Source organism: Micropterus salmoides, unplaced genomic scaffold, assembly GCF_014851395.1.
Source record: "Micropterus salmoides isolate LMB-PRFRI ecotype aquatic unplaced genomic scaffold, ASM1485139v1 Ms_hic_scaffold_8, whole genome shotgun sequence".
Taxonomy (NCBI): Eukaryota; Metazoa; Chordata; class Actinopteri; order Centrarchiformes; family Centrarchidae; genus Micropterus; species Micropterus salmoides.
Window position 1 is genome coordinate 20,526,254 of NW_024044570.1, and position 26,178 is coordinate 20,552,431.

The window sequence follows — 26,178 nt, forward strand, 5'->3', positions numbered from 1 at the left end:
ATCTTTTCTAGGCCCAACATTACAGCTCTCATCCCAAATGAATGCAACTTCTGTACTTGGCTCATGCCCTTCCACTACTTCTGTTGAAGGAAAAAAACTGACTCATGTCTGTGTGTTCATTTATGAGAGTGCCAAAGAAATCCATGTTTACTTCAAAATCAAACCAGGGGATTGGGACTGCACGCTCCTGTCTAAAAGACGTGAGGCCAAGGCATCCCGCCCGGCAGGATATCTGCTGTCTGAACCCAAATACAGCTGTTCTGTTCTCACCGGGAGTGAACCCCCGGAGGAGCAAACACCAGGTTCAGAAAGATGATTAGCATAGGCCTTGACTGGACATGCACACTCACAAATCCCAAACTTAGTAATTATAGTGGCGTGACACACATTTTCAAGACACATAAGTCACTCCCATTTACTAGAAATTAAGACATACAAAGTTCTTTGTCTCTCCACCTCATAATATTCTTATTCTACGTTGGTACCCAAATCAATCATCTTATTATATTATATCTATCACATTTCTCTTTCTAAAAAGACAGCCTTCATAAAGGGCTGTAATGAATTACTTTTTAATGTTTAATCAATTGTTTATTAATGCTTTATAGATCTGATATAAGGCATTCATTAGAACAACTTTGGGGTTGCCAGGTTGTGGAATTCTCATCCAGCATGACACCTGCTTTGTACTAATCAAGAAGACCCCTCCAATGTTTACCTTTTGGGAAAGGGCTGCAGATCCTCTGGACCAGAATCTATAATGTTTCAACATTTACAACCACAGTCTTGACTGATTATTGTAAAATTTTTAATTAATGTTTTTCTATACTCCATTTCACCTTAATAGCCCATATGTATCTCTTTTACAGAATATCCATGTAATTTGATATTTTGTTTCTATTGTACAGCAAATGTTAATGAAATACACAATGTTACAAAGTAAGTACAATAGCGACAAACACAGGGTGTGGGTGAAATTTGAGGACGTGTAGTGAACTAGTCAGTCTGGCATGTAGCGTTGAGGATGATGAGGCCCCTCCCCTCAGCAGCAGCAGCATAATTGAGAGTTTGCAGTCTGTCTTTCCAGGGCCGGACTGCCACAGAGTAACCACCAACACACACGCGCGCACGCGCGCAAACACACACACACAGACAGAGGGAGAGAGAGTGCACCAAGAGTTCAAGAGCGCCAGTGTGTGTTTAACTACAATTAAGGGGAGTGGACATATTTAGGGGAAGTATTCCATTTCTTTTCTTTTGGTCCGGACGAAGTCTATTACTTTTCTCTGTGCGCCAGGCAATTAAGGAGAGTGACGCTGCGGTCCACAGTGCGGGCATGTGTTGCGTCTGAGAGGAGACAGAGTTGAGTGCGCAGGTAAGATGAAACACGCAAAAACAACGATAATGTAAATCTAATGCAGTTCTTACAAACGTTGGAGCTCTTTATCAGGTACAGCGCGGTGCTGTTTTTTAGTTTATGTTATTGTGGATACACTGCTATTGCCTTTCCATCTGTTGCATTAAAGTAGCTAATTAACCAAGCTCGGTTACTTGATGTTGCCCAGATGCTATAAGCTATCAATAAAGTGTGTCGATACTTCATGCTGTTATATTGCTCAATGTTTGACACAGTACATTTTGTAGATTTAGACATGTGACTTTATGTCTTTGAAGACTTTTTTCTTCCTTCCTTTTAGTATTTTGAAACGTAGGCTATTTGATGTTTTTGACAACTTCTCCAACTTTATGTTCTGCAGAGCAAAAAGTTGTCAAAATTCAACCCTTCAAAACTAGTATTTAATATGTGCCCCCAAGTTTAAGAAATTCTGATTCTAAAATTCTTCTTGTTTAAAGCATGCTGACAACTAACTTTTCACATAATACAGTGGATTTTGAAAGGAGTTTATGATCCTGTAAAGAATTTTATCAACCTTTAAGGAGCATGTACAGTAATCCTTTAAATCCTAAAATTGGCGAATCTCTGTTTAACATGCTATTTATCAGACAGAAGAGATGTCTATCTTAACTGAAAACAGTAATGGATTGAAAATGTTTTGAAGAATAAAAGCACATTAATGTGATTTTAATGTATTTAAACCCGTTTTTCAATGCAGCTGGTTTTGCAACTTCAAATCAATGTGTCACGATGCATTAATATTTAATTTCACACCACTGAGAGATATATAGAGCTAGAGAGGTATTAGAAATTGTTTGAGTGGCAGAATTTTAGGGTGCCAACTGTGTTTGATTAGTGTTTAGGCTGTTTTTTTGAGGAGGGGGGCAAGTGTGGGAGCTCCATATACCCTCAAATTGAATGAGACTAGATGCACACATTGAGCAATATAACAGCCTGACGTATCGACACACTTTAATCATAGCTGATAGCATCTGGGCAACATCAAGCAACCCGAGCTTGGTTAATTTTCCTGATCCAAAATATTCACATTGCGGATTTACAGTACATAGCATGCAGCAGTGAACGTACTTCCTTTCTTATGGAGCTGACTGCTATGTGTGTATTTCTGTGGTTTACTTTGCAGCATAAAGGGAATAAATATCTCTCTTTATAACTAACTGTCTCAAGGATCACTCTTACTGTGCTTCCCTACAAGGAGCTTTGGGTTGAGGGGGTGTTGTGAGAGAGGCAAAGGAACTGTCGAAGAGAGGCGGAGAGAGGGGGAGAGATTGGAGTTGTGTGGACATTGATTTCTCTGGCAGTGTTTCAGGGCTTTCCATCAGCATGACTGAGGTAAATAAATGATTTCTGCTTCGGGCCACAGAAAGACAACTCAGAACATTTTGTCTGATTTTCTCTCAACGCTGTCCAATCACTGAGGTGGTGTCTGCCAGGCATGCTTAATGCAGACTGCTGTGCACACAGGCAGTCACAGGTTCACTCGACTGGAGATGGGGCAGGCTGAGGACTGCTGAAACCACAGCCTAGAGGTGTACACTTGTGAGCTGGCTTTGAGGATTTTTAAGGCACTTTTGAGACGTGACAACACACTTTGCCGATGAAACTGTATCCTAATCTCATTTCTGTGAGTGCTCTGGTATGACTGGGAAAGTGGATTTGATAAGAAGTTACAATGTGTGACTGGTTGAAGGGTCCTGGTCGGTTATGTGGGTGCCTTTGTTCACTGTATCAACACAAACCCATGCTGCGTAGTGCTCTAAATCACTCCAGTTCTGTATGGCGTGTCTGGACTCATCCAGCATTACCCTAAAAATCACTGCCTTAATATTCAGCTGTGTTTTGAGCCTATAGCACCATTCCTGCGCTCTGTGACAACCTCATGCAGTTCATGCCGAGGCTTTCTCCTGGATGGTGATGAAAACTAAAAACTGAAAGAGTGCTTTCTCAAAACTCAACAGGTTTTGGGTGGAAAGTGTTATTAAAACACAGTTGAAGTCATGTTGCACATTAGCCTAGCCTTATATGGTCATGTTTTCAGAATCCTTTGGTGCGGACAGACAAAGCAGCAATGGCACCTTTACTGCAGTGGTGATGTTATGTTAGTATGTTTAGAGAGTCTACAACGGCTAGGTGCCAAAGACATGCAGGCAGACAACCCGGCTGGATTTGCCTGCCCTGTAGCTCCATGTTTCCTCTGTCCGTACTGGACTGCACTGGAAGCTGGTGTGGAGGGAACCGCATAACAAAAGCATTCTCAGGACTGAACAAAAGAGCTGCTTCCCACATTTGTAGAAGACTTTAATGCTCTTGAGAGGAGTTGTTGCATAGCATACATGGGTGGACCCTGGTATCCTTAGGCCATCAGGAGACAAGTGAGAGCACTTACATCTGTCAGTCACTGTTTCCATGCCCTGTGGCTCCCATCTGCCTACCTCAGTATGGTATTAGCTTACACACACACATATGTTCATACATGCAGAGTTGCGCGCCCGGGGTTTGCCCCGTTCAGCATGTGTAGGGTTACAACAAACCTATCGGCATGTTTATCTATATGGCCTTGTCTCAGTTACATGGTTGCTTCCCAGTTTTGAATAGCCGCTTGACTTTGTTTCCATTTGTTGTTTTTCAGTTTCCATTGTCTCCAGTTATAAAAGTTCAACCACAGATCCAGTATCACTTCTCGGCCCCGTTGGTTCCACTTGGCTCCACTACTCAACCACATACAAGTGAGACAGTGGCAGTCACTGTCTCACTTGTATGCAGCTGAGCAGTGGAGCTGTGGGCTCTTGTCTTCCACTGACAAAGAATGGATGATTAAACGGCAACATTAAACATAAAGCAAATTTAACAGCTTAGGGAGGGACAAAACGTGGACAGACAGGGTTCATTCCTCTGGGAATTTTATCCATCTCCTTTGGTTTTTCCCACAGACGTACTCTTCACTTCCAAAACGGAAGGAATTCCACTGGAATGTCCTCTCGTCTGGGAATAACCATTCATTGATTTCGTGCATCGAGGTTTCAAGCAAAGCGTGATTGTCATGAGATGTCCGTGATTTTTAATGCGGTGTTGTGAATACGTTTGTGTGGGGCAAAACTGGACGTAAGTGATTCGCTTTGAGAAATCCTCACATAAACTCTGTAGCTTGGGCAGTGGAGTTAACTGTCATTACTCCACTGTTGTTTAGTTCTGTGAGAGTTTCTGTTATCAGACAGCCTGTGGATTTCTGATTTATAGGATTTATTAGAAGGTAAACGGCTGCAGGAAATACAGACTTTCCTAATGGCAAGGGATCAAATGATCCCTGTTGTCCATGGAGAGGTATTAGATATCCTTACCTAACATGTTTTGTACTATGCATTCATTCATTATTTAAGACTAATTTACTGAAGCACTTTCAACTTCAAAGCCCACCTCTGTCTGTATCACTGTGTTTGGATGATTAAATTTTGTGCATAAGGGGATATTTTGGCAATTTATTTTGCATTCATTTTTTGGAGTGATATGTAATTTCCCAAGAGAAGCACACATGCTGAGCTGATACATACTGTGTTTCACTCAGATAAGTGGGATAATGTTTCAAATCTAAAATGAATCACAGCTTGCTGCCTTGATGTTTACTTTATGACCTGAATAAACAAATTACAGAAAAATTCATGATACAATGAACGTGGACAGATCTAAACAGTGTTTTATGTTTTAAATTTACTTGTTCTCTGGCAACAGTTAATTTTTAGCATATAGTTTAACACAGTGAGGTCTGGACTAAGTGTGTAGGCGAACATTATTAAGGCAAGTAGACGGGAGTTAAAAAATACAGATGTTGGACCCTTCAGATTAATATTTCTTGTTTTTATAGTAGCCTTTGGACACAGAGCTGACAGTGCTATTTTACTTTGTTTCTAGAAGTCTTTCAGCTTGTTAAGGAAAGTGAAATAAGAGAAAGAGCGGTGCTTGTCTGTGTTTGAACAGTGTTGTGTTTTCTTCTTTACTGTCATCTATAACTGGAGTTATATTTTGCAGAACAACTTTAAAATGTAATGCTCCTTGTATATGCTTTATAGATTGTGTTTAGCGAAAACACAAACAGTGTGGCCTGGTGGCTGTCCTGTATTTTTCCGATGAGACATGAACTCACACAGACTCACAGGGGAGTTGCATGCTTGCTTAAATGCGAGGTTAAAAAAAAGAAGAAAAGATGATTGACTGTTGCCAAGAAAAACAACTAATGTCTTGAGAGCTAGAAACAATTACCTATGTTGTTCTGCCAGGTCAATGCCTGTGGTCAGGGAATAAAGACAAATAGCTGTGCTAATGCACTCTGTCCTGTGGAGATGGAGGGGTTTGATAATAGTGTACTCTACAGGGCACCTGGGTGTTGCTAAATGCCTCATTAGGGGTGGTCTCTGTGTGAGAATGCCCATGGCCAAAGCAGTTCTCCACCATCTGCTCCTTCCCCATGTCTGCTGACAACTTCTGCAGTTCAGCTGCTTTAAATTTCTTATATAGCATCTTTATTTCTAGATTTTTGGCTGCTGGTGAATGGCTGTTTTATTTTCATTTCATTTTCATTTCATTTATTTGTTTTGTATTTGACATGGACAGTGCTCATTAATCAACAGTAAAATAACTGTAAATGAGCCAGAGTTAGCTCAACAGGCTAATTTTCATCTGTTGTCCCTTGTTTATGGCACATAAACGCTGTATTAGTTTGATGTTGAGTCCAAACTGGAAAAAGCCAATATATTTGAGGTGGTGGCATTTCTAAAATGCTATATGTTGGGCTGAGATCAGAAGCCAGCAGCACCATATTGGTTGCTAGCTTTAAATCTGTCATCATTGCCATCAGGATTGTTTCCCATCACCCCCTGCACCGTGTGCCGGCCATGCTGCCAAAGACAACAGGGACTCTGGCCGCCAGGAAATAAGGGTGTTAGCTTAACCCACATGGCACAAGCTGCCTGTTTCTTCTCTTTCTTGCCTCCCATTCCCTCCCTGTTTTCCTTCATCTCTCTTTTCATCTACATTATTCACTCTTTCCAAAGTATTGACCAACTGGAAGCACATATTATGTCTTTTCCTGCGTGATGGTCTACTGTTATCACCCTTTTCTCAACAGATGGAGAGTTGTTAATGCTCCTCTTCTAACACTTGAGCTATCTCCATTGTTTGGGGGTATTCTTCTAGAGGGGTGCTGCACAGGCCTGTACTACTGATAGATGTTGGCACTCAAGCGGTGAAGAGAGATACATTAGTTGAACACTACTCACATGGGTGCAATCGTGTCACTGCTCCCCTGAAGACACTGTAGGGAGGATGAGCCCCAGCACCCAGCACAATCACTGTCACCCACAAGAACTGCAAAGACTGCGCAGATTTAAACCTGCTCACTTTCTCTATTTGCTGATTGCCCATCCATCACACACAGCTCCATATCTGTACTTCTAACCCTGAAGGTGTGAAGGTGCCTCAATTTGTCATCTTAGATAAACAGCAATCTGTTTATCAGAGTCTAATTCTCTACAGTTTAAAACTACAGGGAGCTTGGATGGGTGCCACCATGCCCCTATTCTCAGTAATGAACTCAGAACACCAGAGTACTTTTACAGCTTGGATCTGTCTGCCAACATGCCATTTTACATTTTAATGTGCAATGCAAATCTATTAGGAGTGAATGAATGTATGCGTTCAGAATGTCACTGTATATCATTTCCTAGGCACTGCATAGACACCCAAAAGGTGATTGTGTCTTCTCTTGTTTGTTTGTCCAGTTGCTCCAACTGGAAGCAACATGCTTCGTTTCAGTATTTGAGATATGTGATGTGTGTTTCACATTGGATCGATTAATCTAGGTTGACATTGTTTATGTTGCTGCAAGACAGGTTGATATGTGTTATCTGACATGGGGATGGAGGGAAAGTAATGAGAGAGATGTAGCCATAAGGTCTAAAGGGGGAAACATTCTTTTAATGCATTCATTCATTTCTTCATCGATTGTCTGGTTAATTAGTAGCTAGATGGAATGTGCAGGAATGCAGGTTTAATAACTCTGTTAATACCCCATTGGTACTTGGGTAGGATGATGCACTACGTAAACAACAATTGTAATTTAGGGTAAAATTATCATGAGGTAATGCATTCAAACTAACAACTTGGTATCATGTACCACTTTTCTTAAGGTGGCACAGACACACTATTAAAATGCATTTAATTGTACTGATTAGCACCCAATTCAGGGTAAATCAGTAACAATTCATTAAGAAAGTAATCAGAATGAACATTCATCAATATCTAGCATGTAGCTTTTCTGGTTTTAAAGTATCATTGTTTGCTATATAAGTAGTTGTTCAGGCTCTTTGTGTTAAGAAATCTTTATTAAAGCTTAGTTCCTGTTTTATTCCTCAATGCCTACCACTAGCTCCAAACATTACATTTATTTAAATGGACAACTTTTCAATCCCAGCGGGATCTTTGCCTGGTCAAAATGACTGGGTTTGAAACTTTGTCACATTTGCATGTTTCCAATGTTTAAATGTTAAAGTTCCCTACTGACCATAACTGAAAAATGTTGAGTTTTTGCCACAATGCCACAAATTTAATTTTGTCAAATTAGTGCGTATCGCTCACGTTGTCCTTGCTTATTAGTGACAGAAAAGACAGCGAGTGTTCCCATGACTGTTCACTCATATGGCTCACTTTTCATTGATGGTGGATTAATGTCTGTGCTACAGGCCTCTTTAATGCACTGTGAAGTCCTAGACAGGACATGGCCCATTTTTTACTGGACATAAAGGAGGACCTGACAAGACCATCAGCCAATGCTAAAACTCTTGGCAAGTATGACTTAGCTAAAGGATTAAATGAGTTATCCACATCAAAAGAAGATGGAGGACAGAGAGAAACTGAAAGAGGCATGGCAGGGTGAAAGATGGCACAATGTGAATGTTTTGTTAGCCTGACCTTTGTTTTGGGCAAACAGATTTAAAGGCCACACAAAAGGAAAGCCAGTGACTGGCAACAGCTGATGTAGGATGGGTAAAGAGAGGTGACATGCCTGTAGGAATCCATGGTGAAACAGCTGAATAGTCACAACAGAAACCTGGTACATATCCTGCATGAAGTTAAATGAGATTGCACACACACTCATGAACACACAGACACACTTACGTATGATTGCTCCTCCCTAGCTTGACTCTTTTCTCCGGTCTCCCTCCAGGGTTACAGAAAAGGACGGAGTAAAAACAGAACGAGACCAATTCACATACCATGAAGACAGAGTTCTCTGTTAATCAGCGTCTGAATGGCACTGGGACTCTGCACTGCTCGTCTGGCAGTAATTATGGCGGCAAAGGGAAGAGGATTAAGGTACTATCCCATTCAGGGGTCCCATTAGTGGGATTGATGTTGTTGGCCACCCTCCCTTTTGGAGCAAGCATCAAGCAAAGTGTCCCCAGGGTCAAACTCAGCCACAGAGGTAAGATCGAAATAGTATTGATTTGTTTGCTCATTTTATTGTTGTTACATATTTACATTTGCTTTGACATGTCCAAATTTTAGAGTATGTGTCCAGGGCTTGATAGCAAAATACACTTTGTTGCACTTCCACTAGCTCGAGTTATAGTTAAAGTGACATGAGATATATGACTCCGTTAACTCACCTATGATTCCCTCAAATGTTTTGTTATGTTCACCATTTTTTTTTCCTGGTAGCATTTCAGCCATTCAGTGTGCATCTTCAAAGGCCATGTCTAGCTCTGTCTCTCTCTCTCTCTCTCTCTCTCTCTCTCTCTCTCTGTAACATTTTGTCTCCACTTGTCTCTATTCCTCTTGTGGCTTTGTGCACACAGCCAAGAGGAAAATATGAAAAGAGAGATTAGGAGACTCAGATGCACTGTTAAAGTAAATGGTCTTTCAAACATCACTGTAAAGTAGAGTGAGAGATTTAGAACTCACTTACTGATCCATTAATCCACATCATAATTCTCTGTTTGTCATGTTTGATGCGTACATGAATGAACCCTGGTCACTTTTTGTGAAGCGCGAACACAAGCCCTTAATCCTGTCATGTAGGTATCCTTATTACATAAACCTGCAGTTTTAATCAAATACAACATTGTTGCAGTCCAGTCCGGTCCTGTTAAGTCTAATTCACGCGCAGAACATGCATTTGATGTTGATCTTGGTCCATAGGAAATTGTCGTTCAATCTGTTGTGTGTTTTATTAGCCGGTCCTGGCAATGTGCACTGGGCCCATGTGTTTAGTTTTGTGTCAACTAAGTCTGTTTGCTTTGTGCCACCAGGGGCACGTTAAATTATTGCTCCCCTTAAAACCCATTCTAAACTCCAGTGCAAACTTAACTTCAAAGTATCCATCCCTCATGCTATGAATCAGCTACAAGAAACCACACAAATGAACTTCAGTCTTGCTCTATAAAGTTGAATCCCCACTGTGACCTAAAAGTAAACTCACTCTGACTTCAGCCTCCAAAAGCTCTCTTCTGGTCAAAGGCTTCCAAAACCCCTGGATAGCTGGAAATAGATACACATGTATGTCATGAATGTCCAACATAAATATATGTAAGTAGCTAAAGGAATAATGATTGCTAGGGACAGTGTTTACTCAGCAGTTAAGCTAGTATTTAGCTCAGCGGTCTGTCTCATTTTATGTTTGTTCCAAACCAGTTCTTTTCATATATGATTGAGTTTTAATGGAGCCATATTTCTGAGATGATTTTTTGATACTCTATTGGGGTGTGTCTCTTGGCTTTGCAAAGAGGAATCTATCAAAAACAAAATCCCTCCCCAACCCAGTGCACACGGCATGCACACATCGTGTCATCATCTCATCAGTGTACACTCTTCAAAAGCAACGCCACCCAGCAGTAATCACTATTCAAAAATCACATCACATCATCCTCCAGTGGAAGCATGGTTTCAATGTGTGAAGGGTGAAATGATCAAAGTGAAATCATCCCTGATTGAGTGAACAACTCCAGAACAACTGCTTCTACTCCAAACTCACTGACTTTCCTCAGAAAAACACATCTGGACTTCAGGTTTCATCAACATCACATAGACAGCGTGGCCCTCTGCTATGTGTGTAGTCGTGATTTAAATGTTTTCCTTAGTCTTGTAGCCTGTATTATTAAAAAGCTACTGTTAATTAGTCAAATGCAGTAGAATAACATATTACAGGACATTTTCCTTCTTCTTGCTCAGTACCTAACTTCCATTTAGTGAACATATTTGAGTGCATTAAATCTGACTGTTCTTGAGCTCATCTTTATTTGTTTCTTATCACTATTACTGACTTAACATTTAATACTGGCTGTGAAGTCACTCTGTTTGTTGTGAAACCATGGAGAGAACATCCTATGCTGCATATTAATGGCATGCCAAGGCTGTGATCATGCAACATGAACAGCGGCCTTATCTCAGCTATCTTACATGCAGAGTACAATGCTCAGTAAGTACTTTTAATGAATGTTCAAAATGATGCTTAAATTATGTAACATGTCACATATGCATATGCAGCATCATTACAGTAATGCGTCTTTTCCACTTCATGGTCACATTTCAAGTTTGATCTTCAGACAAAAGGCGATGCTGCAGCATTACCGTTACCTCACTCATCCTGTGTTACGTACTGTGCACTTGTACAATAGCAGACATTATAGTATTATAGAGCTTAAAACTAGTCGATCAGCAGAGCCTAAATCTGTCAGCAGCAAGCCTGCGTGCTGATGTCTTACTTAAATAAATGTGTGGATGAGAGAGCCTCAGAGCTCCAGCAGAGGGTCTAATCAAGAGTTGTTTAGGGGGTTGAGGGCGCTCTTCTTTGGAGAAAGGTGTTGAACACTATGCTAAGCCCCAACAGCTAAGCAGGCAGTTTCAATGGGCTCATAGTGCGGTGTGTTTACAGAGCAGATTAGCGTTAGCCAAGGGCTAGCAGGCCTAATCTCTCTGTAAGGTTTAGTCTGCTGCAGGGCATGATGTGTATGTGTGTATGGCTGAGAGATATGAGCATGTGGGGGTGCTATGTGAGTTTGTGTATAGGAGGAGGTATTAAGCAGGATTGTGTGGTGTGGAGGGGTCCTAGAAATTCAAATATTGAAGGTTGGTAACCTCTCCAATCCTTCACACCAAGAGGGTAATCACTATGTCAATCCTTTCAGAGTGACTCCCACAGGACTCCCCCGCATTGAGCCAGTGTTTATTCAAGGCATGTTGCTATACTGACGCACTGAAAAGAGCCTGGTGATAGAAGAGATTTCCTTAGATCAAGGAGATCAAGGACACAGTACTGAATTGAAAATGTAGTCAGTATTCAGCTACCCGAAATGGACCTATAAACTTTAAACTATACCACCATCTATTGGGAGTGCGGCCGAATAATTTGCTACTGTATCTCTTCTCTATCAGCAAGTGTAGCCAAGGTGTTGAACCACAGAGGATTAGGGAGTTTCAAGTCAAGCAAAGACACGTTTTTCTCTAGAAGAGGAAACCCAGTGCTTGTCTTCGGGATTTCGGTATGAATGAACCGCAGAGTATAAGATGAGCTTGACAGCATAATCCTGCTGAAATAGTTTTAACAATGTACTGTAATGCAATGCTAGATGTTGAATTTTTTAATGTAAGCTACATATGTGCATACACTGTACTGCAGGGATGTATTAATCTCTTTGTTTGTCTCCGTGTCTGTGTGTCACTCTCTCTGGGCCAGAACTGCTGAAAGCTGGCAGTGTATCTCTGTTTTTGGGCCCCTCCGATGGCCTCCACTCTCAATCGCTGCTGTTGGATGAGGAGAGAGGTCGTCTTCTGCTGGGAGCCAAGGATCACATCTACCTGCTTGACCCTGACAATCTGGCCAGAGCCCCCCGAAAGGTACACTGCCATGAAAAGCCATAATACAATGTGCAAATTATATATAGAATGGAAAAACAAGGCCAAGAATGAATTTAGTACAATAAATAAATAGCAGCTTGTAGCCATTCAAGCTATTTACTATACTTGAGAGGTTGTTTAGGTAGACTTTAAAGTGTTTACAGCAGTTATAAGAGTCCCCACACCCCCTGAAAGATAGTGCTCCATACACAGTAACCGTTGAAATCCCCAGACATGCAAACTCACAGCTTGGAGTCACTTGAGACATCCTAACAACCTCTGCTATTTGCTGCGAACAGCTCATTATCATAGAGACAGACTTGCCATCAAGTTAGGTGATGTAAGGTATATCTTTTCCATTACTGTGTCACTAAGCTGAAATGCATTCAGCCATGTATTGTTTTAGAGAATAGCTTACCTTTCACTGCAGTCTGAAACTGTCTGTCTGGTGAGGTCAGGGTCATCACGTTGTCACACACGAGTATATACACATTCACGGATTATGCACACGCACGCTTACACATATACACAAATGGACTTGGATGGATGCCATATGTTAGTGTTTGCAGACGTAAGTGTGTGTTTATGCAGCTGAGGTTGATACGCAAGTGGGACGACAGTGTGTTTATTTGATTTTTATCTGGTTGTTTTAACTCATAGTCTTGCTCTCAAAGTGTTGCCTTTCTGTTGCCTCTCTGGTCATTGATACTGATGCCAGGGAGATATGCACCAAAAGTCTAATTCTCCCTGCATTTTGGGACTGGCCCTTGACAGTGAATATGGTCTAGAGACACAAACTTTGTGTTTATCAGTTAACAAAGAGGATTACCTGGAAAGGGCCCCTTGGGCACTACAGCATTCCAGTTGTTTTCTATCTCGATTTTCAGGAGAGATCTATTATGTTGTAAACTTTTTACCACACTCTTTAAATATCAGGCCCCTGATCATTTCAGATTCTGTGTTTCAAAATCAGTTTAAGCCCTCATACAGGCCACACACTGTGCGCAGTCAACACATCACATTGTAACACTGTTTTTTCTGTACGAATTCCTCAGCTGCATGCAATGATTTGAAATCACAAGATGTTTTCATATTTGTGCCGCCAGTGTGTTTGCATGCATGTTGAGGCTCTATCGACCCATGAGTAAGTCTGGCGATAGCTCTCCTTGGTAGGATTTAAGCGAGGTAACGCGCTAAGCACATAAGCCTGTTATAATACATGTGTGAACTTATGCGGCTACATTGAAGGGATGCTGGATATATGTCCAGTGCTCTCCCGTACCAGCACCTGGAGCTATAGTTATTCTATAGATGAGGTCACTTGTTTATTAAGCCCCAAAATGCTGCAGCTAGTAGTGAAAATTTTTCCTAAAATTAAATAATATCACTTATTGCACATTTCAATAAACTTAACACTGGAAAATGCACAGACCAAAGGCAAGTAAAATACAAAATGAAAAAGTGAATTTATAAGGACCTTCTAGAGGAGCATAGGCTACACTTAGGTTCCTATCAGGTTAGGGCGTCAGGAGCTTACTCGGTAGTACCCTTTGAAGTCATCTATAAAATTTGATATTCTACTCTAAAATGCACAAGTAGCCCATATACAGATGCACAGGAGAACACAGGAGTATTATGCACTCTCCTTTCAGATATTGAGAGAAGTCTGGCTGGCTGCTGGATTTTAACCTATTGCAGCTTGAACACATTATATTGTTATTTTATTGGCTTAAGCGGGTTATAAAGCACATTACAATAGTCTGGCAGTGATTTAATGAAAGTGTCTGAATTCTTTGTAGATAAAATGTTCTAATCTTAAGAACTTACCTGTATGAGGACTGTTTTATGATCTGAAGTTAAGAGCACACATGCCACATTATGAGATGAAATGTTTCTCCTTTTTTATCTGTCATTAGATTCACTGGCCTGCTCACCGGGACCGAGTCGAAATGTGCAAACTTGCCGGCAAAAATGCAAATGTAAGTGCTTATAAACAGAAGTCCCTTCTTGACAAAAAAATACATCTGTACACATTGTGTGTGTTTGTGTAATATACAGTATACGTATTCAATCAGACAGTCTTTAATAGTTAATCCTTGCTCTTTCTGTCCCTTCTTGTCCTAGTTGGAGTGTGCTAACTTTGTCAGGGTCCTCCACCACTACAATCGAACACATGTCTATGCCTGTGGGACAGGAGCCTTCCACCCCAACTGTGCTTTCATTGAAATCACTGGTCGCAGACAGGTAAAGTAGATATGAGTCTCAGCAGGAATCATTTTGACACTAGCATATATATTTACATAAGTAAAATATTATCTCCCCGCGACCCTGTACGCAGGATAAGCGGTTGACGATGGATGGATGGATGGATAATATTATCTTCTTTTTCATCTCTCAGGATGGTGTATTCCAACTGCTGTCTAGTACAGTGGAGTCTGGCAGGTTGAAATGTCCTTTTGATCCCTTGCAGCCATTCACCTCAGTCCTCTCAGGTAAGATGAGCCATCACACAGTACTCTGGCAGTCCTGCGCCTGCCTTATCTCTCGTGCACCAGTATTTTATTGCTGCACAGCACCATTTATCTAGGAACAAATTATGTTTCTCCTCAAGTCTCCACTCAGTTGTTTGAGTAAATTCATGTATTTGTTTTCCCTGCACTTTCCTGCAAGTTGTTTTGGTCACACAGACATTTCTCAGGCAGCAACAAAGTAACTTGGCAAAGAATTGTAAACAAGTCCCTTTCTAAGTCTGTGTTTTTGTAAATGGGTTCAATTAGGTTAGTCAAAGAAATGGTAGAAGCTAAATAATAATGTAAACTGTTCAATCTGTTTTCTTTGTGGTGTGCATATTGAATAGGACTGTAAAAAAATGTAAACAAAGATATTGCTATTTGACTTTTCATGTACTGAATATATTATGTCATGATTGATTGACCTCTCTCTGTAATTGGTCCAGATCAGTACCTGTATGTGGGCACATCCTCAGACTTCCTGGGCAAAGACACAACATTCACACGCTCCCTTGGCCCTCCACATGACCAGCACTACATACGCACAGACATCTCTGAAGACTACTGGATCAATGGTACACACATGCTTGCACATATCCATATTAACATGCTGAGTGCACTCAAAAGTTGTTATTGCTTCTTCCAGCCTCTCTACTGACACAAAGAGCCTCTCTGTGCCCTCAGGATGGTTATTGGCATTCCAGTGCAGAGAAAACAGCCCACTTATTCATTTAGCTGAAACTTTTATATGAATGCAATAGCTGAATATGGACCACACCTACAGGGGAATTTACAGTGTGCCACGAAGTTCATGGTCTTAGTCACACAACCGCATTGCCACGCACGCATAGACTCACACGGGCATGCACAGTCATCACTGAGGAGGGAGATGATGGGATGTCGTGCATCAGCAGTTGTCAACAGGATCTAAATCTTTACACATGGTCTCCACATTTCACAACCACACAGTCAGAGATGTTTGGAGTAATTATGTCTCTCTCTCTCTCTCTCTCTCTGTCTCTCAGTGTGTATATACTGCATGTGTTAGCGCAAGGCAGGCAGAGAGAAAGAGCACATTATTTCTTGCAGTGTTTCTGCTCCTGTGAGCCTGTGGAACATCTTTCCAGTGCCGCAGGACTAACAATGACCTTCTGTCGAGTGTGTTAGCAGTCGTACATTAAGCTGTTCCAGTTGGGGAGTCACCCTCTGATGGTTGGCTCGGCTTTTGAGGGGTTGAGCTAATGTTGATGTAATGTCAATGCAACACTTAAGCCCTTGGACTAGCTCCCCCTGAAATCAGGACACTGATGGCAACATGCTATTGATAGTCTCCTTTCCTCCTTTTGTGTAGTTTTCACACCGTGCAACATCATAAAATCACTAATAAATGTTTTTCATATGTCTTAATTCACATAAGATCAGTCCAGAAACCCTTCGATAGTAGAAAGACTTACTTCTACTTGACTACATATCAGAGGCAAATATTGTATTTACTGCACTTAGATTTTCATTTTTTTTGTCAGTATTTACATCTTGTACTGCTGCCCCCAAGCAGTCTAAATAATCAATTCATCCTACTTTAAATACATTTTAAATGCAGGACTTTAACTTACAATGAAATATCTACATTGTGGTATTTCCACTTATAATTTAAAGGATCAGAATACTGTTTCAAAAACTGGGGACACTTGGCTAGGGTAGATCTTTGAGCCTTGGTGTTCCAGCTAAAGGATGATCTCTGCCACACTGCTGCATAACAGATGCAGTTTGACAGGCTGAAAATCATAGAAAAGGAAACAAAACTGCTTTTAAACTAACCTAAATATTCAGGCTATCACTGCATTAGTCCATGTATCAAACTGTAAAGCAAGTTGAAGATTTATGTGCAGTAGCTTTGGAAATAGAAATGGTAATAAATCAGACCTTTCTTTAGAAAAAGCAGAAGATTGTAAATAAACACACTAAATCTAGTGTTATCGCCACCTCAAAGCTGCAGCGCATGGCAAAGCAATTACCTGACAATTACCCTCCCCTCCCCTCTCTCTTTTCCTCTTCGTGTCTTTAGAGGCCAGGTTTATATCTGCTCACCCCATTGCAGACACCTACAATCCAGATGATGATAAGATTTACTTTTTCTTCCGTGAGATGTCGTGGGAAGGCAACGACAAGACCATCCTGTCCCGTGTGGCTCGTGTGTGCAAGGTGAGATATTACACAAGAGCAGTGTGGAAAGTAGGAGGTATACAGAGGCATGGGTGGGGAGGGGAGGATATGACGGAGGGGTGGACAGGTAGGGGAGAAAGAAAGGAATGGAAGAATGAAAGACCAAACTAGGATGCCACACATGGATGTCATGGATGAATTGTGCTTGGAAGTTAGAGTTAAAGAAGGTGCGACTTGGCGGGACTAAAGAAAGATAAGGTGTGCAAGACCTCTTACAGTGTGTGGGGGAGCCATTACTCCTACAGTGATCTGATCGGATAGGGATCTTTGTGTCAGTACAGAAGTGTTTTATGTCCCCCAGGAGGAGGCCTTCCTGATACATTCTTCTTTTGTGGTCATCTGAAAGAGTCTGTCAGGGGCGATAAATCATGGTTTAGCCCCTTTGTGCTCTGCTGACAGGGCATTCATGGTGCTGCTGCCTACATTGTTACTGAGATCGATGTCGTTTGAAGATCTCATTGTCGCCATCTCATTGTCATCATTTTTTCCCTCAAAAGATTTGCATGGGTTCTCTGTTAAAGAAGAAATAATATTTTGTAGCTGTACCAAATTTCAGAGACATATTTTGACTTTGATTTAAATGGCATGATAAAGTTTATACATGCTGTGCAATTACATTATGTTAATTTGGCAGATTCTTTTGTCCAGCGTAACTAAAAGTGAGAGCATTCAGCCTCTACTGGAAGAGCTGGAAGTCATCAAAGGTCTATTGTTGGAAGAACATTCCCAAACTTAAAATTCATACCTAAACTGAATCAATTTGGGAATACATACATTATTTCAGTGTAGTAGTTAGATGCTGTAGTACTGAGGAGTCCATTAAATTTTATTTGACAGCATGTCAAAACAACACTTGACACTGGATTCATGATTGGGAACCTTTTTGTATACTATACATCGTTCCATTAGTCATTTCAAATGGGACTACCCTACACACCAGTTCGTTAGTAGCATTCAGAGGTCTATTGCTACATTCTTTGAGAAAAGCTTTCAACGTATTTATGACTTGGGAGTAAGCTGTAAGGCAGACTGGAAGGAGATTCCTCTGGATTACAGTCCTCTCCTTGTCCTTTTCTTTCAGCTATGTCACTATTTTGGTCTTTGTATTTTTCCTTCCCTTTCATTATCTGTAAATGTGCTTTGCCCTGCATGTAAAAGGAATGAATTCACTTCACTTCAATCCTCTTTGAAGATTATTTTGAATCATCCTCATTACGTGCTTCCAATTTTTTTTGGTCTCTTAAACACAAGTGTGTGTTTGTGTGTGCTGTACCGTAACGGTCTTTTCTATACCACTTGCACCGGCCAACTTTAATGGGGAGGTTTTCTTAAGTGTTCTATGAATTACAAAGAGGTGCACTTACTCTGCTCTTACCTTAGCTCAATCAAAGGTCGCTACCTAAAACAGTAATTCATATGCTAAGATAAAACTTGCATTATCTATCTGCAGCTTCACTTGATTTTAGTTTACTTGATTTTCCCATACGCTGCACTTCCATTTGTTTCTCGTCTCCTTTGATGTTTTTCCCTCTTCTCTCTCTCTCTTTTACTCTCTTAGTCTTTCCTCTCCCCTTTCAATTACTCCCGACTGTCATTATGCTAACAAGAAGGTCTCCTTTGTGCTGGTTAAATAAGCAGATCCATACTAGAGGCACGTGGTTCACCTGTTTATTTTCCTAATTAGTGCAGGAAATCGGAGTCAGGCTGCGATGGGGTGTGTTGTCTCTGTGTGTAAGTCCATTAGAAAGATTACATTCAGGCTGTGGTTAAGTACAAAGTGTGTATTATTAACTGTGGCTGTCTTACGGCCACATTGGAAAGCTACACAATGTTGACTATGGTTTTGTTAGAGTGTGTATGTGGTTGTGTTTCAGAATGATGTGGGTGGGCTGAGGAGTCTGACCAACAAATGGACCACCTTCCTCAAAGCCAGACTCGTGTGTTCTATCCCTGGACCAGACGGAGTGGACACACACTTTGATGAACTCCGTAAGTGAGAGAATGTGAAAATAAAAAGTGAACTGGGTTTAATCCTGCAGAAACTACCTTACCTTACCTGCACTTTATAAAGGCACTTAAAGAGGTGGTATTATGCTTTTTGGCTTTTCCCCTCTCCTTTATTGAGTTATATATCTTTTTTGTGCATGTAACAGGTTTGCAAAGTGAAAAAGCCCAAAGTCCAGCCCAAAGGGAGTTCCCATCTCCCACAGAGTGCACTGCTCTGAACAGCTTGAAAACAGCTTGTTTGTAGTCCAGCCCTTCACTTCCTTTACTTGTGACGTCACAATGAAAACGTGTCATAAAGCTTGCCAAGCAGCTTGTGGGGGTCAGGCACGCCCTCAAACCAAGTTAGTCTGAGCGGAGGCCCTTTGGCTCGACTCGCCTTTGTTTGGGTTTCCATTATAGAAATGTTGTACCTGTACCTGCTTCCTGGTACTTTTTTTTTATCACCTCACCTCCGTCGAGGTTCCAATCAAGCTGAGGGATACTAAAATGTAAGGTGAAAACACTACAGACTGCTGATTGGTCAGAGAAAATATTAACTATTCACCGCATCATCATTGCGTGCACCAGACAGAGGCCAGCAACAGAAGGTTTTATATTTTACAGTTTTCGTATAGAATTTCATCATTAAATCCACTTCTGAGAAGTTTTGAGGCTGTGTAGATTTCGAATATTGACAGTTTTACGATAAGTGATGGCGGAACAAACTATCTCTGGGTACTATCTGCAATGGAAAATGGAGCAGGGCCGGGTAGAGTCCAGTCTATCAATTTGCGCTATGTTAGCATTTTTCGGCAAGGCAGCAGAGATCGTTAGAACACCGGCAACAGTTCAACGTTTAGCCCTATTGGTAAGATGTGGAACAATGATGTTGTGTGGTTGTGGACTTGCGAGTAACTTATACCATCTGCTAGGTTACGGTCGCAGTCTGAAGCAGCTTTGATTTGGATCACACTACCTTGTTTCTTACGACCAGCCCTTCTCTGCTTCTGATTGGCTAGTAGTCCTTACCTGGGAACTGCGCATGTGCAACTCCTAACAAAGATTTTGTACAAGTAAGATGTATCACTCTGTAGCTCAAGAGCAGAGCGTACAGCACAGGGTGAAAAGAGGAGCTGCAGCAATGTGCAGTATAAGGAAAATATGGTGTTTTTTGAAAATTAAACCATGTAAACCTTTTCTGGTACAACCCCTAATAAAGATTTTGAACCTGAAAATTACCATAATACCATCTCTTTAATTTCCAGTTCCGCCAGCAGTGGCTCAGCAGTAGCAGTAGCCAATATAAGACTGCAGTTGCTGCTTAATATAAATGAAAATCAAGATGGAGGTCCAACAAAACCTTTATGTGCAGATAAAGGTAATTAAAGCAAATAACCTTTATGCCCCCCCCCCCCCCCACCACCACTTTCTTATAGAGGACATATTTCTGCTCTCTACCAGAGATGACAAAAACCCCATAGTGTATGCAGTCTTTACCACCTCCAGGTAAGTTCAGTATTCACCACACCATCATCAATACCACCTGTGGTATCTCCTTTTCTTCCCTAGCCTTAACCAGGTCTCTTGTGTCTACTTTCCTGTCAGCTCCGTTTTCCGTGGCTCAGCAGTGTGTGTGTACAGCATGGCAGAGATAAGGGCTGTGTTTAACGGACCTTACGCCCACAAGGAGGGGCCCGACCACCGATGGGTAGAATATGAGGGAAGGATACCATATCCCCGTCCTGGAACGGTGGGTGAACTGAAGGGCACAGAGGCAAACAGTCCACACATATTCCTAGCTAAAAATTACTTTCTTCCTATCTAATTTTTACAAATTAGATAAATAAAATTCTCAACTTTCTTGCTAATTACAAAATAATAAACATGGCAATTTAAAAGTGTGCCTCTGTGGATTTATGGTTGAAATGTTCACAATGCTGTAAGGTATGCACGCTCACATCTGCACATGCAACCTCATGATGTATGACATAACCTTGCCTGTGATGAGGTTACTCAGCATGTTAACCCAATTCTTGTTTCAGTTTGTTTAAATAATGTAATCAAGGGAGGGAAATGGCTGTATGGAGTATTTGGTGTATGCTTCAGGTGTACAGCTCAGTGAGGACTGTGTTTGAGCTATAGTATACCAGAAAGGTGGAGCAGGAGTGACACAGATGTACCAGATGTGCTTTGACGCCTGCTGTTCTTAATTTGACCACCAGATGGAGGTCTGCACCAGTAAATTGACAGAAACCATTGGTCAGTTTACTGACGAGAAATATAGGAAAAATACTGAACACACTCATGGAATGAAATCATCATGTGATTTTGAAACTTTTGCACAAGATCAACATCTTTTATTTTGCCCCCCCAGTGTCCCAGCAAGACATATGATCCAAGGATCAAGACCACCAAAGACTTCCCAGATGAGGTGGTCAGTTTCATTCGATTCCACCCTCTTATGCATCGCTCTGTCTACCCCCTGACTGGCCGACCCGTGTTCACACGAGTCCGAGTAGACTACACCCTGACTCAGATCGTGGTGGACAGAGTTATGGCAGAGGATGGACATTACGAGGTCATGTTCCTGGGAACAGGTTAGACGCACGCCTCCCCTCACAGTTGTCTCTTAAAATTCCAGCGGAGGGCACTAGATCACTGTGAGTTCAGCCTCAAACAGATTTTGCAGACACTGTTATTGTCTTGAAGTTGTAAAAATGAATAAATCTAAGGTTGCATTAGTACCTTAGAGAAGGGTGTGAGTGTGTGGACCGGAAGTACTCATTTTTATTGCATATGAAAACGATACAGTGCTCAAACCTGGCTGGTTTACATTATTCACTTCTGAATGAAAAGTACACGTTGTGTTGTTTGCTTGATTTTTTTTCCAATCACCACTCCTCTCTCATGTCTCACGCTCTGTTGTAGATGCCGGCTCAGTGCTGAAGGTGGTGAGCATTACTCAAGAGAATTGGTCAACAGAGGAAGTGGTGCTTGAAGAACTCCAAGTTTTCCAGGTTTTGTGCACACCACAGCTACACACAAAAATACAAAATACAAAAACACGACCCACACTTACATTCGTGTTGCTTTTTGATAAACGATTATTATTTTATATTTATACACCGGTGAAAGTTTGTTTGTTTTATTTTTTGCAGGTCCCCACTCCAATCCTCAGTATGGAGATGTCTTCTAAACAGGTTGGCTCCAACTCTTCTCACGCTATTTTTGCATGTCTTCTCACGTGCATTCAGTCGTGTGCATATGCCTGATGTGGCACAAGACACTGTTTTTTTAATCCCCAGTTCATTCATGCATTCAATTTCTCTCTCTCTCTTTAGCCTTACCAGTTTTCTTGAGGCTCTCTCTCCCCCTTCTGCCTCATTATCTTAGGGTCGGGAGTGTCAGTAGACACTTCAACTCCAATCACAGCTTCCATTAATCTCTAGCAGCGTTTGACCCGTGTGTGTGTTTGTATCTACATGCTCGCCAGTGTTTGCGGTTGTTTAATGGACAGCTTCTGTTGCTGTACTTTCTCTGCACATATATTTTAATCTCTAACCTAATTTATTTCCTTCATGGATTTTAAACTTGAACTTGAAATTGATCTGTATGTTTACCTTCCCTAAAGTAGAGTTTGGTGTGTGTTTCATTATAGCAACAGCTCTACGTCGGTTCAGGCGAAGGGCTTGCCCAGGTTTCACTCAGTCGATGTCACCTGTATGGTCAGGCCTGTGCTGAATGCTGCCTGGCACGAGACCCCTACTGCGCCTGGGATGGACACACATGCTCACAATATATCCCTGCATCCAAGAGGTGTGCTAGACTCTTGAAAATTAATTAGTCATTGTGAAGCATTATCCAAAAGTGTGAGAATTTACTATTTAATATTTTTTTTGGTTGAAAGCCTGTAGATCTGACATTCACTGTTGGTGGAAGCTCAAATCTGCATCTCTCAATAGAGTGTCTTGTGTTAATTTGTGAAACTATTTCATTTCTTTGTTATCAAAATTATGTGAAAATAACTGAAAACACCGGCAGGTAATCTCAAAGTGATGATGATGCTAAACTCTGGCATTGTCAATAGGACCACACTCCAACACATAGATAAATAAAACTACTTCCTGACCTGCTGCGTTTCTTGGCCAGAGCCCCTTTGAAAAATTCATTTTATCACAATGGATTGTTTGCTAACATCAACTCGAGATTTAAAACTAGTGGTAAAACCTCTTTCTGTGAAACCTCTGACTGATTTCAACAACTTTGCTAACACAGCCAAACATCAAGCAAGCACAACACAAGACACATCAAGTCAGCAAATAAGTTATTACTTACTATTCCAACAGAAAGAAGGCCATCTGTCCTGCATCCTTTCAGATTTTTTTGCTCACGCCAACAAGTAAAAGCCAGTTCGATATTTGCTCTTCTCCACTCTCTTTTTTTCTTTCTCTTCTTTTGTAAACGTCTTATTTGGTCTCTTAGCAGCCTCTGCCATGGTATCCATACTGAGAACACCGAGCTAACTTTTTCCAAAGAACTTACATTGTACATTCAATACTTTTTGCTTCTTCTCATAGTTTGCTTGCTTAAGAGTTTTGTTAATGTGTTGCTGTAAAGCATTATGACGTTCTGGTGATAGAAATCCTGCCTGGGATTTGATTGTTACGTAGTGCCATAGGAAGCTTCTCCGGCCCGGAGCGGCAATGATAGAGACGCCATTCACCCTATTACAAGTCAGTGTACTATCAAAATGATTTTGTAGCTGTTTTTAAATTAAAAATACTACATAATGTTGCTTTAAACTGACCCTTTGTTGCCCTACTTTCCATGGTGTTTCTGTGTGTATGTGTATATGTGTGTGCCCCAGGCCTGGTTCTTTGTTCTGGGACTGTCAGGCAGCATTCGTAGCTTTTTCTAAATATGTTTTCCCTTTTGGTTTGGCATTGATTAGAGGTGCTGTTCCTCAGCTGATTAATGCTACTGTCATTCCACACCTCCAGAGTGTAGTCCTTGTGTTTTTTGTTTGCATGCTTACTTGCACAAATCAAGACTCTACAGGATCCATACCCTACAGTTAGAGGTCACACTGCCATATGATTGGCCAGTGGGGTGTGGATATGTAGCAGTGGAGGTCTCAAGGGCTCTTTGAAAGCTGATCCTCACAGTGTCAGTGAGGATCACACAGGACTGACGGAAGGTGAAGTCAATACAAACAGAAGGAGCCCAAGTAGGCAAACACCAAGCAAGAGAATAACCCTTTTTATTGTAATATTTATGTTGGAATGAAGTTGGATACTTTCACTTTTACTTTTACATTTAGGGGTACTAGTAATCATAGATCACTTCCAATCACATTTTGAGTGTTTATGAAAACTTGTTGCTGGAGTAAATTGTCAGGCAACATCTTCACTTCTGCTCAGCATAGCATTCCTATGTTCCAGTATATGCTAATTTGACATTTGAGAAAATATACAGTTGATACAGATGTGTGAGGTGTACCTTCTATTGTCTTCTTTTCTCCACTGATTTTATGTGTAAAGATGTTTTCAGAACATGCTGGATAAGTTGAAAAAACACAGAAGAGAGAATGATGAAGAAAACTGAATGTTGTTTTGTATGAGAAAATATGGTTGTTCTGTAAATACCAGGCATGGGTTAACATTAATGTGGTTTAATGTTTTTCACATATTTTATTATTTTAAAACAATATTGCATAAGCTTTATTTTTTGTGTCAGGTTAAAAAGGATCACTGTTTATTTTCAGATTGGCTATTTTTGTGTTTGTGTTAAAGCTAGTTCCTAAATAAAGTCATCAATTCCACCTTTTTACAAAATATATAAAAAATATCTTGGTGACATTTCTCTGAAGAATTTGTTGAAGAACTTGATATATGGATTGTGTTCTCACTAACTTGTCACCTTGATAACCACTTTAATGTGTTGGGTGCTGAGGTTGTGAAACTGTCATACTGTACAGATGACCTTGTAAGATTACCATTCACATTGTATGGTGTATAATAAAAAAAAGACACCACATGACATGAGCTAATCTTGATAAACTTTGTGCGTTTTTCTCCAGACGGGCCAGAAGACAGGACGTCAAGCATGGAGACCCTGCCAGTCAGTGCTGGGACACAGAGGACAGTATGTAGACTATGTTCTCTTTAGAAGTTCAGCCTGTATCTGTCTTTGTAAGAAGGATGTACACACAAGTGAACAGATAAATGAACCACTTAACCACTCACTAGACAAAACTTTTTTTTAGAACCAGACAAGAGACTGTTGGATCAGTAACAGTTGTGTTTTCCTTAGGTCTTGTTGGGGGACTGGTGGAGGAGAGGGTTCTCTTTGGGGTGCAGAGCAACTCCACTTTCCTTGAGTGTATCCCCAAATCTCAACAGGCCCAGATCCGGTGGTACATACAGAGACCTGGATCTGAACGCAGGGAGGAGGTCAGACAGAGTGCACTCATCTACACCCGTGTACACGCACACACACATACATGCACACACACCCCACCCAAACATAAATTATCTCGTTCACTCTTTCGCTTTCTTCTTCCACTCTCTCTGAAGTCTGAAGGTAGACCTTGTTTTTGCTTTTCTTGAGTTTACTGTACTTTAGGGGTTACATTTTTCATGCCAGGTCACAAAGCAAGGAAGTTACAACGCCAAAGACAGTTATTTGCCACTGCTTACATAATTACTTCAAAGCATCCAAAAACTGCTATGCAGTCTGAGCCTTGAACCCATCAGTAAGTGTTTGTGCCACAAATCACGTTGCTGCAGGTCCTGCTTGTCTTGGGGAAACAGTGTTTGGACCTACAGGATGCTGTGTGCAGCTTATACAGTAGACAAAGTAGAATATCTAAAAGTCACATCTGTTGTGGAATTATAGGCAATAAGGGAGCAATCCTGGGTCAAACTTTTGATAAGGTCATTTTTGATGTTTATGAGTGCTTTCTAGAATTTTCTGCAGCTCCTCTGTTTTTGAAGGAAAGTGAGGAAGGACATTCTCTTTGAGTAACCAACTGCTTCTCCCTGTGGGTCACGGTTATTCAAGGGAGACTAGAGATCTTTTGCAGTTGTGTCCTGGACATCAAAATAGAGTGGTGAATTAGAAAAGTGATGTGTTGCAAAGAAGTTCAGTTTTGCTGTT

At 41.0% G+C, this 26,178-nt stretch overlaps 1 protein-coding gene across 1 annotated transcript in view; it reads left to right on the plus strand.

Moving 5' to 3' along the window:
* The first annotated feature begins 1,103 nt into the window (after window positions 1–1,103).
* The window catches only part of sema3d (sema domain, immunoglobulin domain (Ig), short basic domain, secreted, (semaphorin) 3D), a 31,408-nt gene continuing 6,333 nt past the window's right edge, over window positions 1,104–26,178 (plus strand). Inside the window, exons 1-17 of the mRNA XM_038706574.1 lie at window positions 1,104–1,375; window positions 8,634–8,891; window positions 12,141–12,301; window positions 14,218–14,280; window positions 14,426–14,545; window positions 14,700–14,793; window positions 15,258–15,386; window positions 16,877–17,013; window positions 18,909–19,023; window positions 20,457–20,526; window positions 20,626–20,770; window positions 21,395–21,617; window positions 21,949–22,037; window positions 22,179–22,220; window positions 22,679–22,836; window positions 25,100–25,164; window positions 25,333–25,472. Of these exons, the coding sequence (XP_038562502.1) occupies window positions 8,684–8,891; window positions 12,141–12,301; window positions 14,218–14,280; window positions 14,426–14,545; window positions 14,700–14,793; window positions 15,258–15,386; window positions 16,877–17,013; window positions 18,909–19,023; window positions 20,457–20,526; window positions 20,626–20,770; window positions 21,395–21,617; window positions 21,949–22,037; window positions 22,179–22,220; window positions 22,679–22,836; window positions 25,100–25,164; window positions 25,333–25,472 (1,959 nt within the window). The 5' untranslated portion in view covers window positions 1,104–1,375; window positions 8,634–8,683. The remainder of the gene's footprint in view (window positions 1,376–8,633; window positions 8,892–12,140; window positions 12,302–14,217; window positions 14,281–14,425; window positions 14,546–14,699; window positions 14,794–15,257; window positions 15,387–16,876; window positions 17,014–18,908; window positions 19,024–20,456; window positions 20,527–20,625; window positions 20,771–21,394; window positions 21,618–21,948; window positions 22,038–22,178; window positions 22,221–22,678; window positions 22,837–25,099; window positions 25,165–25,332; window positions 25,473–26,178) is intronic.